The sequence below is a fragment of the Larus michahellis genome, chromosome 1, assembly GCF_964199755.1.
Source record: "Larus michahellis chromosome 1, bLarMic1.1, whole genome shotgun sequence".
Classification (NCBI taxonomy): Eukaryota; Metazoa; Chordata; class Aves; order Charadriiformes; family Laridae; genus Larus; species Larus michahellis.
In genome coordinates, this window is record NC_133896.1 from 48868304 (window position 1) to 48888324 (window position 20021).

General features: G+C 38.0%; 1 protein-coding gene across 1 annotated transcript in view; it reads right to left on the reverse strand.

Moving 5' to 3' along the window:
* Positions 1-8485: 8485 nt before the first annotated feature.
* Positions 8486-20021, reverse strand: part of EPYC (epiphycan) — a 30630-nt gene continuing 19094 nt past the window's right edge. The window contains exons 3-7 of the mRNA XM_074574871.1: positions 16686-16839; positions 13828-13986; positions 12100-12302; positions 10494-10589; positions 8486-8979 (exon numbers count right to left, since the gene is read on the reverse strand). Of these exons, the coding sequence (XP_074430972.1) occupies positions 8809-8979; positions 10494-10589; positions 12100-12302; positions 13828-13986; positions 16686-16839 (783 nt within the window). The 3' untranslated portion in view covers positions 8486-8808. The remainder of the gene's footprint in view (positions 8980-10493; positions 10590-12099; positions 12303-13827; positions 13987-16685; positions 16840-20021) is intronic.

The following is a 20021-nucleotide window of genomic DNA, read 5'->3' on the forward strand; positions in this document are numbered from 1 at the left end:
TGGTGGAAGGGCTTGGTGCGTTGTTGTTGTCGTCGTTGGTTGCTCCTCCAGCAGTGAACCTGCCAGCCTGCCTTCCCAGGCTGCTCACGCTGGGGTCCATTCCCGGGAAACCTGCGCTGGCAGCGCTGCCTCCTGCAGACATTTGAGAAAGATGCACCAGGGCACTGCCCCATGAGGTATTTCTCTCTCTCCTGTTGCCCTAGCTTGTAGTCTCTCTTGAAATACCATTTTCTCCTGCGCTGCTGTTGCTTCCATCGGTTTCTGCCCCTGACAGCCCTCTTGTGCCACCGGAGGAAGCGGGGCGCGTAGCGCACCTGTGCCTGCCGCCGCCGCCTTCGCCTGTTGCCACGGCCCTCAGCTTGCCGTACCTCCTCGTGCTGCCCAGCATGGAACGCGGCCAGCAGCGTGGTATGTCTGGGTGGTCTGTACCAGGGATGGCCTCTTCTTCTGCTGGGGTGTCTCTTTGCAGCGAGGGCATCATCCCTGACCCCACGGCGGATTTTTACCTGGGAGGCCTGGGAGGGAGCCTTGTAACTTGCCCGCCCCATGCTGAGACGCTGCTGTCCCACGGAGGGTGTTCACCTGGGGTGGACTAGGGGCAAAGTGACAGGCTGCCCTGCCGCCCCGCCGGGTGGAAGCAGCAGGGCATGTTTTGTGACATAGGGGTGATGGCTGTGACAAGGGCGCCAGCCTTTGTGACCTCAGCCCCGGTCAGCAGCGGGGACAGGCTGCATAAGCCCCATGCATAAGGCCAGGCCTCGGACCAGGTCTAGCTTTAATGTCAGTCAGTATTAATTTTTGCTTGCCTTAAAGCACCTCGTAAGAGTGAAAGAATGTTCCTCTGGCCACAAGGCGGAGGAAGATGCAGGGGTACGAAGAACCTTTCACAAGCTTGCACGGAAAGTAAGCACTGCCAAAAAGCCTTTCTCGCTCTCCTGACTCAAAATCCTGCATCCAGTTCTTTATAGCACCTGTTGAAATTCATTCCTGTCCTTTTATTGTGAAAGGTAGCAAGATGGATAGTAGGTCTATCTCGAGATGCATTTTCTATACATACCATATTTACATCACACCAGGTGCTATTTGTAGCATCTCTTTTGTTGGCTTCCTGCGGTACAGAATAAATAAATAAATAAATAAATAAATACATTTGTCTGCCATGTTTAGAGAAAAAGCCCTATAAAAGACAGCTAGGTTGAAGACAGGTGTTATACAATACACTTATTTATGGAAAAACAGGTGGTGTGTCCTCATTCTCACCACACAAAGATAAGGGTTGTGGTTTTTTGCAGCTGTGTTTGTCTCTGTGGAAGTTCACAAGGCTTATGTAGCTAGGAATAAGTAGGGATTGATTGTTTTAGCCCCCCCATCTACTGATATTGTCAGATGAGGTTTAATCCATGTCCATCTTTTGCTGAGAGATGTCGTCCAGGACTCTGAATTTTCATACTTAATGATTACAGCATCCATATAGTATTACACCCTGAGACATAAATTTTTCTAATGGCATTGCTATTTATTTTAATGCTGTTTATTTTAAAATGCATTAATGAATATTTATTAAATGTAAAATATTTGTTTGCAATATTCCATCCAAAGGGATTTTTTTTTCCTTTTTATTTTCTAGGCTGATATTTTTTTTTAAAAAAACAACATCCACACAGTGTTCCTTTGTTTTTCTCTTTCAAGAGTTTCCCATTCTTTCAGCTTTCATTAAAGATGAAAGGAAAAAAAATGCGCATAGGATTACGTTTACCAAACACAAACAAAGTCACATCTACCTGTAATGTTAGGCTTTGGTATGAAGTCAAGGTTACTACTTATCAACACACGATGGCAGTAGTAGTCCATAAAATGATTAGCTGATGATGCACGTTAGTAAAACAAAATCTCTCTTATGCCTTTATTTCTAGAGATAGCCACATATTTTGCTAATGAATCTTGACAGTTACTGAGCTCTGCTCCACAGAGGAAAGGGGAAAAAAAAAGGCGGGGGGGGGGAGGTTCCTACTCTTTGCTTAATCAAGGTGTTCCTCACTGTTTTCAGATGCGGTTTGTGATCCCGAACTCAATGTATGAAGTGGCAGTCTGGTGATGTCCTTAACCATAGTGACTTTTTGGAAAACTTTCTCTGGTTTATCACATTAACTGTAGCAGGTTCTGTAGGCGTTCTTTACCTCCTGATGAGATTGTAGCACTTTGGGGATCTTCCCAAATCAAAAGAACAATTTCTTTAGCAGCCCATTCAGCTAATAATGCTCCCCTACCCATGATCAATTTTAAGTGAGGTATCAAAGGTTCTTGCTGGAGAGACATAAAGGTTTTGTGTATTGTCTAAGCAAATATAACTTTTTTGTCACTTCATCTTCAATATGTCAAGGAAAAGTCTTTTAGGCATGTAAAAGTAGTTTAATACTCTCAGTGATCAGTTTGATTGGATTTGATGTCATTACTTACCTTCTTGTTGAACACTGACAGCTTCAGCCTTTCTGCAGAATGTTTCTGCATGGATTTCCTTTCAGATGAGCTGTTTGATAGAAACTAGGCATTTAACATCAACTCCCTGTAACTTAAAGTAATCGCACGGCATTAAATGGTTATGATTCTCATGGGTCTCCCAAGCTGAGTCAGATTGGTCCTGTGGCTGAAGGCACATTTGCACTGATCAATGGATTGTGCTACTGAGACAACTCTGTATCCTGCCAGCTCCAGAGCTAGCAGCAGAAATAGCTCTTTCTCTGTAAAAGCCTAAGTTAACAGGATTTACTGAGAGGAGCACAAGGGTAACGTAGCTACGCTCTTTCAGACACCTGATGTCCACCCAGCGGAGTTCAGTCCCCCAGGCCAAGAAATGATTTACACGATACTCATTCCTCCTGCGACAGTCCCAGCAGACAGTCTCAAAAGATGTCAAACACACAAATGCTGCACTGAACTGTCTATAAAATGTAACATCAATCTTGTTCTTTTAAAACCAGCACTGCTTTTACTTTTGTGGTGCACTAACAGAGCTTTTCTAAGAGTGTGGAGTTCCTAGTAGAGAGGGACTTGCAGAAATTACCCCTGAAGAGACAGGGCCCTACCCACTTCTAGGACTTTGCTTTGCTTTGTCCGGACAGGAGTGGTGGAATACAGCCGCAGATTGGCCCATACATGACTCAAACACGTAATCTTGGCATTATTAGCGCTAACCGCTGAACTATTTTCTGAAGTGGGAAGAGCATCAACTGTATTACCTCTGATAACACTTTCATGCTCTATGGGTAGTGTAAGGCCTGGTCAAGTTAGGAATTCAGAGCAGAACATACATTTTCAGACTGTGGATTCAGAATAAGTGGAAATACCATCCTACAACCTGGAAAACAGGATGAGGCATGTGTGAAGACTTGATGCTGCACTCACTGTGTCGTGGTAACTGACCAGTGGAATCTGCAGCTGTTTTGGTTATGTTCCATGGCACTAAGGTCTTGCAGTGTGGAAGGCATCAGACACCTCACTTGGTGTCCTACTCTGGAGCCAGCAAGTCAGACACTGAGGGTGTTTTCTGCAGGCACCCAAATTCTGTGTCATAAGAGTAGAATAGTCCACAAAGGGTAAAAGGAGAGAGATAAGGAACTGAATTCAGCGAATCACAGCCAATTTCCTCATCTTCTCTAGAGAAAAGCTGGGAATCACCATTTGTTTGGTTTTGGTTTTTTAAATTAATTTATTTTGTATTCAGTTTTTTGTTCTTAATAGACTTTCCAGGTTCTTGCCCCAGTATTGAGTATTTGGCAGAGAGAACTATCTGCAAATCTAACACCTTTCATTTGTCACTCAGGTACTTAGACTCTGCACACAAAGGATATATCTGCTTTTCAGTCCATTGGGCGGAGAATTTAAATTAAAGCAATACACCTATCTTCGTCTGTTGAAAATCTACCCCATTGTATCCCATTAATTAATTTTGAAGCAATTATTTGATGCTAGGGAAGACTAGGTCTGGTTTGCTCCTAAAAATTCTGTCTGAATCAGTTTCTGAGAGAAGTGTTTGCATTTTTAACTTCAGAGAAATAAGATTCTCTCCCTTTATTGTGTCCTTCTGGCTTCCTTACTTTTTCAAACCCACCCACCTGGGCACACACCCTTTTACCTACTATGAGTTTTCTATTTTATTGTCTGAAATTTGGGTTAGCCTTCTCTTTAATAAATGAGAACCCTAAATCTCATATACATTGCTCTTGAAATAGTCACAGAAACTCATGGAAACACCGTTTTTAAAAGCAATCAAATATGAACGAGGATACCGTTCTTGCAGATGTCACTTCACTCACAATATAAAAGGGATCACAACTGATATTCTGTATGTATAATGAAAAAATTGAGAAAGTAGTGAGTGTGCTTGGCCTTGTGAACTTGCACCAGAATATTGTCCTTAATTAATATGTATGTTTGTTTTTCCTAGGAAGCACAAATTATAGTATGGGCACAGGACTGGGTACAGTCTCTAATGCTTAGTTTTTTCCATTACACGGTTTTTTAAGGCTCTTAGTTGTTCTGGTTTTATCTATCTGTTGCTAAAATCAATCAGGTTCATGCGCATTCACTTTGTGAAAGCAGTGTGAAGATAACTCGAGTAGAAAATTTCTAAAGGCTTTTCTCTCACAAAAGGCAGTGGAAAATGACAGCTACACTAGTGCTCATGGCGTTGATAATATCCCCTGGGAGTCTTCACAGTCATTGGAAACAGAAGTCAGTAAGAATAGAGTTGTCTAGTTTCTGCATCTCCAGAGCTCCTTTTATTTCCTGTGTATGCCAGGCACGACATTTTTGACCGAAGGACACATTGTAGGAGTTTTTCTTTTATTGCAGTTTGGTCCAACTTTTTTTTGATGAAATTTCACATTTACTTTTTGCCTGTCTCACGCTCTCACAGTTGCAGCAGTCAGAACATTTCTTTTCCCTAACACAGGCATACACTCGGCACGTACTTGAATGCGGAAGTTGCAAGACTGGTCGAAAGACAAGCCAGGCTTAGACTTTGTGTTTGGCAGTGCTGTTGCAGGACACTGAACTACAGAGGTAGGGAAGATAAGGCTTAGGCAGAGAAAAGTATCAAAGCAGGTAGCACGTGTACTCTGAACAGCTCTCCCAAATCTCTCCCATGCTGAACACCTCTCCTAGTCCTCTGAAGAATGGAATTTGATAGCAGGCTTCAGGAGGTCTGTTCACATGAAGCAGGTCTGCACCGAGCATCACAGCTGAGTTCCATGAGAGTTGGTGTGATTTGTGATATGGAACAACGACTGAAGTTCAGAGAATCCACAAAAAAAGAAAAACATATACACAGAAACTGTGAACTACGTGGCTAGATTTCCGCAACTGGCTAAGGCCTGCATTAGATTAGTATAGTTCACCACTATACAAAGGATGGAGCGCTGGCCTGTGGTTTTGGAGGTTTCTTCCAAGGCAGAGTTTAGAGAGACTGTATTCCATTTAGTATTTCTTGACTTCTGGAGTACAACACTTGATTTTTATCTTTCCTCACTGTCCTTGATCAGAGAGTAGCCTGCAAAACAGTCTTCAAATTGCAGGTATGCACCGTAGAATAAGTATGGGAGCCAGATATCTGAAGACCCACATTCCTTTCTATATTCCTCAGTCCCTCCTCAACCCTTGAATTGTTATATTTCCCAGAGCACATGTGCTCCACTGGGAACACGAAGAGATGGTGATGGCGTGAGGGGTGAGGTGTGAATGGAAAGGAATAGCTCGAATTTCTTTAGCATAAAAATAAATGCAGCTAGAATGTAAGACTTCTGGGGTTTTGCTGATCCCCCTCCGCTTTTCAGCAAGATGGGAGAGAAACAGAATAATCTCTCTCTACTCTCAATCGTACTTTCTTCCTCTCTTGCTTCATCAAGTCATTCCATACTCTGTCCTTGCCTCAGCTCACCTCCTTTCTTCCAGCTCAGTACCAGAAGTTCTTTGACAACACAGTTCCTTCTGTTGCATTATATTCTGTAACCCTTTGCAAGCTATTTATCCTTTTTCTCTCCCTTGGTAGGCAAGTCACTCATTCAAACCCAGGAGTTCTTTTGCTTACACCTCCATTTGCTGAAGAGGAAAGCGCTTCAGAATCAGAGTGTGAAGTAACCAGTAGAGGATGACATACATACATTTTATAGGTAATGGAACACATCTGGGTACGAAAATGTTCCTGTTGTGTAGGAATCTAATATTCATGTTAATTAGATTACCATAAAATGTTGCAACAGAGAGTCTTTTTCTTACGATATTGCAATGGAGACTCTTCTCCTTCTGCTTCTCTGCTAGGCACTTGGCAAAATAGTTTACTTATTTAAACTGGAGTGTAAAGCAATGTCCGCACCTATGTAAATCACGTGAACTTGACTAGCTAGTTCTCTTTGGAAGTCTTTGGAGAAAATTTTCACTGCAATATTAGGACTCTTTTAGAGGTAAGCTTCTCTGCATGGCACTGGCCATGTCTGTGATATCTCCGAAGGATGTCTTAATACTGCAGGCTAAAAGGCTAGATTAGGTAATGATCAACCTGTCTGTATATCAGGGACATGAGTGCATAGACATTTACACCCAACACAGAATCAGGGTTGTTTTTCAAAATGTGCCCCAAAGCCCACTTAAAGCTTGTGTCTGAGCATAGGCGTATGCCCAAGCAATGCAGATGCACTGAAGGTGATGGTGGGTGCAAGCTCTGGCTGGTATTTAGAAAGCAGTGCATATGTACCCTGAGAGATCATAACTTTTTGGAGACAGTATCCACTATCCGTGCAACACATTGACAGAGACAGAAATTTCAAAGAAAACAACCGCCCAACAGAACATATTATGTTTTTCCTCCTCAGTATTAATTTTCATTTGATTGACAAAACAATATAAAGCTGGTTATTTATGTATAGATTGACTGAACAGGGAAACTGAGTCTCAAAGGTAAGACAAAATGGCTACAGAACAAGGCAGTGTAGATTCTGTGTATTTAAGGAGTTATTGCACATCGTCCCTTTGACCACTAAACACAGTCCTGTAGGTTCAAATTTTAGGCATGGAATGACATCTGTAGCTCATAAGGGCTTTTTAAAAATCATTGACCTTTCAGTTACTATTAAAGAGAACTGAAGGACGGAAGAAAAATATTGTCATTCACATCATTGGAAGGAAATGCTAAAATGAAGATAGCTGCTGTTCTACAGTTTGTTCTGCATAAGTATCTGGAAACAAAGAAAAGTTATTTTAAACAGAAGTGAAGGGTCCAGCTGTTATGTTTGGTTGGGAATTCTTTTGCCTATCTAGATTTCAAGTAAGACTGTCAAATTGGTCGAGGTATGGGCATAAAGGCACAGTCATTGCAGCCTGCTGTATTTCTTCACCTCTGATTTTAGCCCCTCTGAGGCTGTTGTACACAACCGTGCTGTCCATGTTCCCAGTGTGTTCTCTTCCAGAAAGTGGTGGTGAGGGTGAAGAATGTGGTCTCTGTGAACAGAGTTTCCATTGCTGGCACAACAGAAGTTTAGCAACTCAGCTGTACTTACATTTTAAATGAGTATGTATGTTCAGTTAGATGAAAGGGAGCTTTGATATTAAACAAATATTGACTTGTGTAAGAGGAAGGATTTGTTATGTTTTATGGGGATTTTTTTGGCTGAAGTCTTTCATCAAACCTTTATCACTGAAGATGTGCAGGTGTTACTTGCTGCTTGTCACTGCAGAACAGAATGAGCATACCTATGTTGTATCTAGTGGATCTTTTCTGGGGGATTTCTCCCTGGAAAAATATGTTAAAGCTCCCCCACAAAAGGAGGAGAGTTGGTCAAACTAACCAAAGGGAGGGGAATTTTCTAATCTTTAATCGGTAAGGCTCTTAAGCAGTAAAGCGGAAAAGCTCAGTGAAATTATTTCAAATAATTGGAACCTAAGCCACAGCTCCACAATGATATTTGTGACTTGGGTCTCCAAATTCTGGTCTTCAGCATACAGAACTGCAATACTTTGTGACTGTGGAAATATGTCAAGGGGAGGCTTTTTCCACTGCCTATGCAGAATAAAGTTCAGTATTTCTCAAACAGGCTATTTTACACAAGAATTTTATTAGCCACATAATCTGGCAGGCAAAGTTATCAAAGAAAGATACAGAAGACAGCTTTGAGCCTCATCAGCCTTACAAAGACCAATTATTACTGCAAAGGTATAAATAAATAGTTTAGGTACTTTTGGGGGGTAATCTGATACAAGTTTAATCTGTACTTTTCATTATTTTTTCAAGGAAAGAAAACATACTCTTTGGAATACTGCTAGTACTTTTCCAAAATGAAGGGACATTTAAGGAAAGAAACAGAAAAATGGATGTGTCTCTGTGAGAAAAATATTTAATTAAATGAAAAGGGGATAAATAGTCAATTGTGTACACATATTTCATTTTTATTTCTTTATTTACTGTGTTATAGTAGATTTTAACATATAAAATTATTTAACTTTAGAATTCATACATTGGTTCTGAATAATTCAGCATAAAATTTTGCATTTACATTGATCTTTTATTGCCTTCAGTACAGTTTTTGTAGTAAAATATTGTTCTTGCTGTTGCTATACAGCTTACAGTCAGGTGCAGATAATGGAGTTTTAGCATTTTGTACTATTCTTTGTATCTCAGTAATCAATTTCATTATTAATAAAAATATTTCCCAAACTACTGAGATTTGAAAAAATGCATCTTGCTTAGTGTAGCAGTGAGTTAATAATTTGTCTTTAAATATTCTTATAGTGTATGACAGTATTGTCTTCTGTCAAAGCTTAGATGAGGTTACCAACAGGCAAACGGGGTAGACACATGTATGCATAAGGTGTTTTGCTCAGGTTGATGGGATTACCATCCAGTCTGATGTCTTCAAGAGCCCTACGTACATAAGTAAAATCTTTCATTTTGCAGAAAGTGTCTTCGTGCATCTCTTGAATGTTGTTGTTCTAAAAAAAAAAAAAAAAATCAGAATAGTTGCTTGAAAGCAATGTTTTACTCTTTGAAGGAAAAAGAACAATTTATGGATGTATTTTTAGTGCCTGGAGAGATACTTATTTGAACCCAGGGGACCAGATTGTAGCTGAAAGTCATCAACAGAGAAATCTCCCAAGCAGTGGGAAAATTTCTTGGCCAGTACAAAGCTTCAGAACTGAGTAACTCAGATCATGTAGCAGAGATGGGCTTTGCAGGAGGGGCCTGGTAGAAGTACAGAGCATTTTTAATTTCCATATCCACAAGTATAGAGCCTTATTAACCCAAACTGGAACCAGCATAGGCCAGTCCAAAAATCATAGAACCGTAATTATCATCCTGACAGCTTGATATGCCTCAACCTGCAAAGGCACAAATCTGCAATATGATCTGTGACAAATTTCTTTCCCCCAGGCCCTCTCACATTAGCTTAGCCCACATCTGTATATATACAGGGAAAATTTAATGCTTTAGGTTTCATTCCTTTAATTTAAATTCCTCTTATATTCGTTATCTTCACTGAGCTTTTGTTCTTGAAATGAACCATTTTCAACAATGAATTGCTAGAATACAATATTGTCTGGAAATTGAGACTAAAAAGGTCATCTGCTAAAATGAGGGCTGTCTGAAAATTCTTCCCTTCTCCATTCCTTTGCTAGTCAGAAGTTGGTGTGGAAAAAATCCAGCTGACTAGATTTGGTCTGTAGCACATAGCACTGAATATTTAATTTACAGGCATGGGCAGGTGAAAAAAATAATCGTCTAGCAAGCAGAGTATTTCTATAGATTTATTTATTGATAGATAGAGGTCAGATTATGTATGGTCCATCAGGCTATTTATTCAAAGGTTTTTTGTTGCATTATGTAATACATAAAAACATCTTCTATTCATCAAAACTGGGCATTGGTACAAGGGGCAGTAAAGGGAAAGAAGCAGAGATGGAAAAGGTTAAAAAGAAGAATGCAGAAACAATAGTTTAGGTAAAAGCAAACACAAAAAAAAATATTACAGAAAGATTGTGGATGGGATGTTCCAAAATAGTGAAATGGAAAAGTTTGGCTGAAAAACTGTTTGCAGTTGGGAATGACCTTTATTAAGACAATGAAATATGCCGGATATAGCAACTTTCTGTGGGTATCTAAAAGTATTCCTATTGGAAGATTTGTACGAGCAGTGTGAGGGGTTTCTGTCTTTGAAGTCTCTTAGACTACTGTTGCTCTTGACGGCTGTGAAACTAACTTTAATCCGTACTAACAATAAACCTAGGATTTTATGCTTGAAATAATACGGTATTACAAATTCTAATAATTAAAGCTTAGCTGAGCTAAATTTTACTTCTTTCAAATACTGCATTCACCGATTAATTGTATGTTTCCAATATTTTGTTTAGTGAAGTACACTTTTGGATAAAGAGAAGAAACAAAGCAAGACAATAGTTACACTTTCCAGTTTTACTTACTATTTGAACATGATACTTTTGTAGCCTACCTGAAGATGAAGAGCTTGCAGGCTTTCAGGGAGCGGCAATGGAATGTGATCCAAGTTATTGTCAGTGATGTAAAGATGCTGCAGTTCATGCAGATCCTAGAGGATGAAGGAAAAATTCATGAGAAAATTATACACATTTTTGAAAGTGTCTAGCAAGTAACTTTGAAATTTATCACTGCAATGAGAACCGCTGGATACGAACGCATTTTGTTTCAGCATGATACGGTTGAAAACATCAGAAATTCAAAGACAGGCATGAACCTTCGTTTGCACAGGCACAAGTGTTGTTGTTAAAAATTAGGTGTTTGGATTAAAATGAAGGAAAAAAAAATTTTGAAATGCCTAGAGACTTAATAATTAGAGATGTAATTTCATACTGTTCTAAACTGAAAATACTGCCTCTCCCAGTCATTATGCAGAAAGGCTTCCTATTCTGTCTGTTTTCTTGCTTTTGTGACAAGCTTACTCAATTTTGCAGAAATGTATTGGTGTTGAAGCAAATTCTGACTGCATAAGAAATGCCTGACCTAAAAATAAATTTATCATTCCATTTGAAAAGCTCAATCATTTTCTCCCTTGATTCAGTGGAAGAAGCAGCTTCATCTGGTATTTATAACAATAGTTAGATATAAACTTGGCTACATAAATAAGGCTCATAGAATACTATCATTTTGCCCCCTTTTTAGACACATGTTACTATTGTACCTTGAGTGCAGTGTCCTTACTGACAGAACTCTGATATTATCTGGGTGAAGGTTCTTGGTAAACATGGAAGATAAACGCTGAGACTCCTTCTTGTGGCTAAAATCAGGTGAGTGCAGAACAGGAGGGTGCTAGGCCAGAGTCTCAACTGGGGGGACTGATTTTTGCCCGTCATTCCTATTCCCAGCACCTGCCTTATGTTGGTCTAGCAGAAAATATCTAGTTCAGTAACTGTTGTTTGTTGCTTCATTAAGAACCTGTCTTCCAAAGGAGGAATTCAGAGGTGACTGGTTACAATTTCCTTCTTAGATGCAATTGAAGAGTGCATGTGAGCTAGGTCTAACATATAAATCTAGCCTATATTCTATAATGACTTCAGATTTCACATGCAATTAAGAGCAGTACATAGATGCTTCTATCCACCAAAATTCTTGAGGAAGGACGATCACTCAGAGGTTCCAACTTTCCCGCTTTTCAAGGTGGAAAGGAAATATATACATTTAATGAATACTCTAGCAAGTTCCCATGTAGATACACAGCAGAGTAAGTTTGAAGTAGCAGCATCCACAGTTTTGCCCTTCCCTCTTGACTACTTGTAAGGGAACATCACGCAGATTTCTGGAGTCTTGCTAGTCATGTGGGTGGTTGGTGCATAGATACAAACATAGTGTGCCATTGCATGTCTTGTGTGGATCTTTGTAAAGAAGAATAAAAAGGGTTCTCATGTCCAGCTGATAGTGCTTATACATCTTGCTCCATCTTTATAGATTACCCAGCAGCCAGGACAGTCATGGTGCCTATAATCTTAATATTTTTAGTACTGTAGATGGACATTTAGGCTGCTCCTCTGACCACATCCTTTGGAGAGAGGAAGTAAAGATTTTCCCATCAAACCCAGACTCACTTTAAATGCCTCGTTACGTATTCCTTTGCGACCAAGCCTGTTCTTACTAACATCAATGAATGTTAAGGTAGGTGGTAACTCAGGGAGTTGCCTTATCCTATTGTCACGGAGCACCAGCTCCTCAAGTTGGGGCAATCTCCGGAAAGCATCTTCATGGATCTCTGATATAAAGTTTGCTGTCAAATCAATCCTCTTCAAATTGTCTGTCAGAGAAATAAGATACAACAAGCATATAAGAAAGTATTTCCTGTAAGTTTTAAAAAAGAAAAAGGCAAATAGGTTATTAAAATTACAGGTGAAATGTCTTGAATCGGGTCTATTCCTGACCCACTATGTGGCATCTCTCTCTCTCTCTGTATATAATGCAATAACCTGTATTTGAACAATTCTCCTAAGGAAGGGGACCAACATTTCCTTCTCATTCTGTTTAGAATTGTCTGTGTCATTCTTCATACATCTTCCAGTGAAAGATTTTGAAGTTAATATTTTTAAAATTTATGTATGTTCTGGGAATCTGTTAAATGGTTAACTTTTGGAAAAATAACATTTAAAGGGAAGTAAACATATTCTCTACCACCTTGTTCCACATTTCTTTATTTCCAACATTTTCCTATATGTAAGAAATTTGATATATTGTCTTTTTTATAAAATACACTCAAACATTTTTTTCCAATCAAATAAAGAAAATTAAACTTGTTTATTGCAAAAGAGAGCAATGCCTAAATATCAGTGCATTAATATGCATTAATTTTAAATGTATTTTTCTGTAGCTTACTTCTATTTGCCACCCAGAATATTATTCATTGTTATTTTATTTTATTTTATTTTATTTTATTTTATTTTATTTTGGCCTAAATGAATTTTCTCTCTTCTTAGTATTTATTTCCCTTGTGTTTTTTACATACTAATTGTATTCCTTCCCAACCTTCATCTTGGTTTGTGCAAGCCAAACCCTTACAGTTTTCTTTCATAAATGGATCTTTGCATTCCCCTGAATTATTGCAGTAACCTCTTTTGGCACTGATTCCACACTTCTCCTCATAAAATCAATAAGCACTATTTACGCAGAGTTAGGTCCAAAACAAAACCCAAAGAATTTGTCTTGATATGCAGGCTGGTGAGTGTATAGCAGTTCCCATCCCTAAACAGGGTAGGCTTAATACTTCCTGAAAAATTAGGTATCTTGAAGAATCTCAAGTAGGAAATGTGAAAATATAAGCTCCCTAAACCACTAATTTTGGCCAGGTTGAGGCCACAAATGGTTTTGGATTAGCAGTTTTCATTTACTGAAGGTTTTCCTAGATAATTCTGGAGGAAAGCAACGAACATATACTTTAAAGGTAAAACGTAAAGGTAAAATTCCTTTCACACATATACTTTGCAAATATTTGAAAGTATGTCAACCTGAGAACTTGTTTTGTCTAGGAAAACAGTACTTTCCAATATGCTACAAATGTTCCATGAGGTTTGGGGTTTTTTTCTACCTTTTCAAAGATGGTTACAAGTAACAGCAAAAAGATACATGAACATTGTTATTTCAGATTCGAAAATTTAACAGAGAATCTGTATTTACATTCAAAAGCAGCAAACCACTTTTCCATACGTACAATTATGTGTATAATCCTACCGTCATCAAACATTACATAAAGTGAATTGCTATGTCTTAAATTAGTATGAGTCAGAAATTATAGAAATTAAAGCTAATTGCAACAATACTTCTATCCATACTTAAGTTAGCAAAGTCATTTCTGTTAATCTTCCTGATTCTGTTGTAGCGTGAGTAGAAATATGTGGTTTTCTTAGGCAATGGTGGAATAGCATCAAGCTCATGATCGTCACAGTAGACAGTGGTCCCGAGACACGTACACAAAAGGCAGGTGGGAAGGCCTATAAAAGAAATTAAAAGAAAATAGTTTGTTACCAAAAAATGTACAAAAATTGTAATTACTACAATGAAATGCTCGCCTAAGCACATAATGATAAGATTTTGCTGATGTTAAAGTTCACTCCCATCCTGTTTTGATCACTACATCATATAATTGCAACAAGAAAGTGATTAAATTTTGCTTAAAACTATTTTTTTTCTGCCTATGCCTATTAGAAGGTCATTTAACTTGTTCTGATACAGCATTTCTCAGACTATAACAATAGAATACTAGGTGACAGCAGCCAACCAAAGATCAATTTCCCCCTAAACTGGCAAGTGTGCACTTCCGTCTAGATGGAGAAATAAGAGTTGATGACTGAAACTCGTTAAGATTTCCCAAGTTTAATTCTATAAGTAGCAATTCTGAATAATTTGTAAAGAGATTAATATTTTCCTACAGAGGTATGGAGAAGAACCTCAATTTCCTTACATGTGGTTTAATTATGTTTTCTGATTCAGAAATTCAGCATCATGAAAAGTTTCTCTGTCAGTCTGAGTTAAGGTAACTTGGAGACCATGTTAACAAAAAATTTGGTTACCACCAGAAGTTCATGAAAATGAAAACTTAAGCCATTCTTCTCAGTCATAAAACTGCATGAATACTGTAAATTCAGAAGTTTCTTTGGATGCTACTGTTTTCAAATTTAGCAAGAACTGTGACACTACCTGATTTGTCTGAATGTCATTTTCAGTAGGAAAAGTTGCTACTTGCTATGTGTGTTGAATTTTTGATACATCTTTTCTTTGGTTACCGGTATAAATCAGCATATTTTTTTCTCAGCTTTTAATCCCAGAGAAATCCTTTTCTGTTTCGTGTTTTCTTCCTCCTTGTAGCAGATGGTTCATTGTTCTGGTTACTTTATAAAATAGTAGCATAATTAATGAGTATGAAAATATTTTTCTTGCAGATGAGTTTCTTCTCCAGATTAGTTGTGGCTACGTGGAAGATTTGCCTTCGTAATATGTGTCAATTACCAACAGGCAGCAGTAACTAACTGAAGACTGGGCTATATACGTGTGTCTTTTCAGGCAAGACTCTTTTATTTGAGAATCTCTACTTGGACATCCAGGAATAACATTTCTGCAGAAATGGAACTCTTTTTATACTTTCCCTAACTTCCTTCACAGGACAGCTTAAATTAGCTACAGGGAGCAAGCCTGACAGCAGGAAAAAATAAATGGTCACACCTTGAACCATTCCAGCAAATACAAACCTAAATGAATGTAGAGTTCAGGATGGCTGACAATTTTTCAAAATATTGCGACATTGTACAGGAAGAGAGTTTCCCCTTCTGCCCTATTTTTGATCTTGGAGGAGTGGTATTTGTCACCCATGGCTGGTGTAGACTGAAAAATGACAGAGGTATGGGAAGGATTCAAAAAGATATCAACAAGAAAAATGAACTTGGCTTGATGTTCCTCAGCCTTGTAGTCTTCTATCCAGTATCAAGCCAAGAACAGCAACAATATCTGACAGGAAACTATGTTACTGAAAAAAAGAATAAAGACACAAAAAAAGTCTGATTTGATATGTTACAGTCTTGAGCCTCCCATGAATATCTTCAGTTGATGCACTAGTTGATTTGCACTCAGTGCTCAAAAATGTTGACAGATACAGAATTCCTAATATGTAATATTTACGTGAAATGTTTAGTAGCATCCTGCAGCTTTCAAAATTGAAGGAAATTGTGTGGGTTTTTTCAGAACTCTTCTGGGAAATTCTCATTTCCATTTTTATTTGTTTTGACATCAGTGTATCTTTTTTGCCTGGTCAAGGTTCACTAGTAATATGTATAAAAACAAGACTAGGGATGATTAATTTCTCTTCACAGAACACACAGTTTTGGAAGCATGAACTCTTTTTTTTTTTTTTTTCTTCCCATTTCATTTTCTTCTATGGTGCTCAGTTACAGTGTTAGGCATAGTAAAAAGTAGGCTTTTCCTGTTGTTGTATGTTGATAGCCACACAACAAAAAGACCCATCGCAGCAGTGGATAACTCTAGTGATCTTCAGCTACAAGAGTTTAGAGTAGCTGCTAACAAACGCCAGTTATTAGCATCAGAATGTTTGCATGGGAGAGAGACAGATTATGTCTTAGAATTTTAATTCCCTGGTGAGATGTAGAAAGTTCTTAGCTCACTATAGCTTGTTCGAAGACAAATCAGCTTCACCCAAAATTTCTAAGTAGTTCCTTTCCTGAAGTTTCATATTTTCTAGTTTTCATGGTCCAAAATTATTCAATATTTTAATTATATTTTGAATGAACATATTTATAAAAATCATATAACAAAGCATTATAAAATAAAGATAGTTGGCAATGATATTGAAATCTAAGTCAATAAAAAAGTACTGGTAGCATTTGCCAACCATTTGCAAATTTTTAAATTGTGTTTAAGTGTTAATAAAATTTTATTTGAAAAAAAATCTTCATTGGTGATCAGTCATTTTCATAGTGAAATAGTGCGGAAAAATTTTGACTAGGCACCTATCTGACTTCAGAGCATTCAAGATAGGCATGTTATACATCTCTACAGTAAGAGAGGTACAGGAATTATGTACCTCCTCTGCAGTAAGAGAGGCAGACATTCATAAACAAGCAAAGTGGGCTTACTCAAAGCAAAGCTACACACGTGAAACTCATTGCTCTTTCTTACTAACCATCTTGAGTTTGAGGTCCAAGAACCCCAGACCCTTGTGCTGAAGATCCATCAATTAATTTTGGAGTTGATGCTTCCTCATCGGGTTCTTCTGTCAATGGTGCAGAAGAATAACTCTCTTGAATTATAGCAGGTAGTGCTGTCCCAGTCTCTGTCTAGGGAAATTAAGAGGAAACAGGAAATGTTACTGTTTACTTCCACTGACAGCTGTTTCTCTTCCATTTATTCATATTCTCCCACTAGAGGTCATATATGTTCTGAGGTTTAGTGGTTGAGCTGCATTTTATTTGGCAGCTATAATGAATTCTGATGATGTGTAAACAAGTTATGAAACTCCAACATGCTCATTCACTTTTCATCTTGGTGTTTTAAATGTTTTTTTTGTATGCACACATGCATGCACACTGCATATGCTTCATTAGCAAGAACATGTAATAACAAAATGCATTTTTCCACATTTATTCGAAGTGAGATTTGTGATAAAAACTGATATATTCTTCGTGACAAAGGAAAATTTGCTGTGAAATATGAAAAAGATGCAAGACATTTGACCATAAAATTGTAAATTTTACCAGCATAAATCCAAATCCAAAGTAGCTGTTCAGGCTCTGTTTTAAAAATATTAACATACTTATTATCAATCTTATTATCTAAGAATTCTGAAGTCTAAGTTCACATACTACTTGCAAATACGTTGGCAGTGTTTTTGTCAATTTTTTTTCTGGATCTGAGTAACAGAAGACTCTGGTTAGCTTTATTGATCAGTGGCCGCACTATGTAGTACAAAAAATTAAGGATATAAATTAAAAAAAAGTTAGATAAAATCTTGATTTAGAAAAATCCTATAAAATTTGGGAGTTCCTTTCATGGAACAAGAAACCTTATTTTTTCCTCTCCACTCAACATAATTAGTCAAACCGGTGAATTTTCTTGTGTTAACTGTAATCTAAAGATGCATTCAGTTCATTTTGCTATATGGCAACTTCAGGATAAAAATGAAGATGTACCAATTTTCTTGCATCATATCACCCCTCATAAACAGAGTATTGCAGACTTGCCAGGCTTGTTGGAGAGGGGCCTACATTTGCAGAGAGACAGAGTGGTTTACTGTAATCACTAGACACTGAGAATCCACTCTAGTTGTGTGACCTTTGCAAGTTACTTTACCACTGTGTTTTGATTTCCCCATGTGTGATATCATTGTTTGACCATCCCAGGGCCTCCTTCGAAAATGCACTTCTTTTTTTTTAAATCCACAACAATTAACTACTGTACTTATAGGACTTTGCAGATCTGAAGTACTGTTTAAGATTTAGATAATACATCCACTTCTGTGGGTGCTGCATGCCTGTGCTGCATTTAACGCTCCTTAGCCTATATCTAAGGCACAGTCAAAAGTAGGAATTTTGTAACAATGTCTTTATCCCAAGAGTGAAGGCACAGAAGCCTAAAATTATGCTTTAGTAAAGATTTTCCCCCATTCGTTTCAGCCGTCTAGCACTACACCACCATAAAACTATTGAATCCTGAGTTTTCACCTAGTCAAACCGCTCACATTTTTGTGATGAGCCCCCCTCTACTGCTGACTGTTCTGTCCCTGTGGAGAACCGATTGTTGAAATCACTCACACCAGAGCTCATAAATTCTAGTTGTAAAAGACAGGTAAAAGTAGATTGCATCCAGACTGGACAGGAGGTTAGTATTTTTTGAATTAGGCTTTCTAAGTAGACTATACAAGTTAAAGGAACTAACACACTTGAGATCTGGGTCCCAAGCACGAACAAAGCTTTTGCTGTATTGTGATCCCCATTTGAATCTCATAGCTTAACTATATAACATTCAGCAAGTAGAGTTATTTTTGTTTTACTAACCCTAGATAGGATAGATTTTAAATATATTTATGTGAAAAACCTATATACATTCATATATGTATACATATATATAACAAAAATTTTGGAAGATAGTCTCTCCGGATTTTGCAGTGTAGCTATATAACATAGGCGGTATTAAACATTATGATCCTAGACCTCCTGAGAACATCTAAATAATCACCTAAAATTTACTTTTTGCACAGAAATAATTTGACTTAAGTTACATAGTGGTCATAGGTTCAAATATTTTGCATCAATTAGTTTCACTTAAGACAGAGAATGTGGAAGCAATGAACAACCAGGAAGCACTCTGAACCTCACAGACTGAGTTTTTGACTGAGTACACTTCAGGTTCTCTGTATATTCTTTAGTTGTATTTCAGTAAGCCGTAGATACTATTACTAAGTAGAGCTTATGGATAAAAATGCCCCGATACAGTTACTAGGATCATAACTTTGCAAAATGCGTGGTGATCAAGTGAGCAAAATGAACTTCAGCTGAACTGTGATGGAGTAACCTGTTGGTGTAAGTAAGAGTAAGGATGTACCTTGTTGCTTTGTGCAGACCAATACACAATGTTCTCATCTGCAGCACTGACAGTAAAACAGCTTAACCAGGAATGGACTTGGGGACAAATCAAAAGAAGACTTTGGGAACAAAGGAAATGGGACAGATGTTCTCTGAATGGAGGAAGCCTAGAGGGAGAGATACATTCCAGACTTTTATTGACCCAGGGTAGTACTGCACTAAAGTGCTTGCACATGCGGTTTACTACTTCACCAGTTTTGTGAAAATCAGATAAGAGTTCCTGTCCTGAACTTCAGAACAAAATCCAGATGTTTTGAGACCTATTAATGGCTTTGTATGCATTTTTTGTGGCAGTCCTACTGAAAATAATATTCTGGAGAAGAGCATTTTCAAGATACAGTTTGTAAACAGGCTTCAGATCTAAGATAATGTTCCTTTCACTTGTCATGGTGTTTGGGTCATCTACACTGACTGCCACTTCTCTGAATATTTGATGACACACTTTATGTAACTTACTAGCTTGGAATTTGTGGTTTGCTTTATGCTTCCTCAGGTGTTCTTAGTTGATTAATCGCTGTAGCTGTTGGGTACCAAAGCAGAGGTATTCAATTCTAGTAATTCTGTTCTTAGACTGTTATGTCTTTTTTATTAGAGGACGTTATCTAGTTTTGGAAATGTGCAGTTGAAAACCTCCCTGTAGTTTCCTTGCCAATGTGCTAAATCTGGGTTCTAGAGAAACTGCTCCCAGCAGTGAGTTAGTATTATCTATTCAGTCTCCTGTAGCAGTTGTGACTGTCATAAAAAATGCCAGTTATTACAGTGAATTTAATGATGTTGCCATTTTTACACTGGTAACAGGATAGGAGTTCACTGATATGTGTGTAATACATACCAGACCTGGAGCATGAGCAGTATTTGCTTGCTGTGTGTAGGTTGGA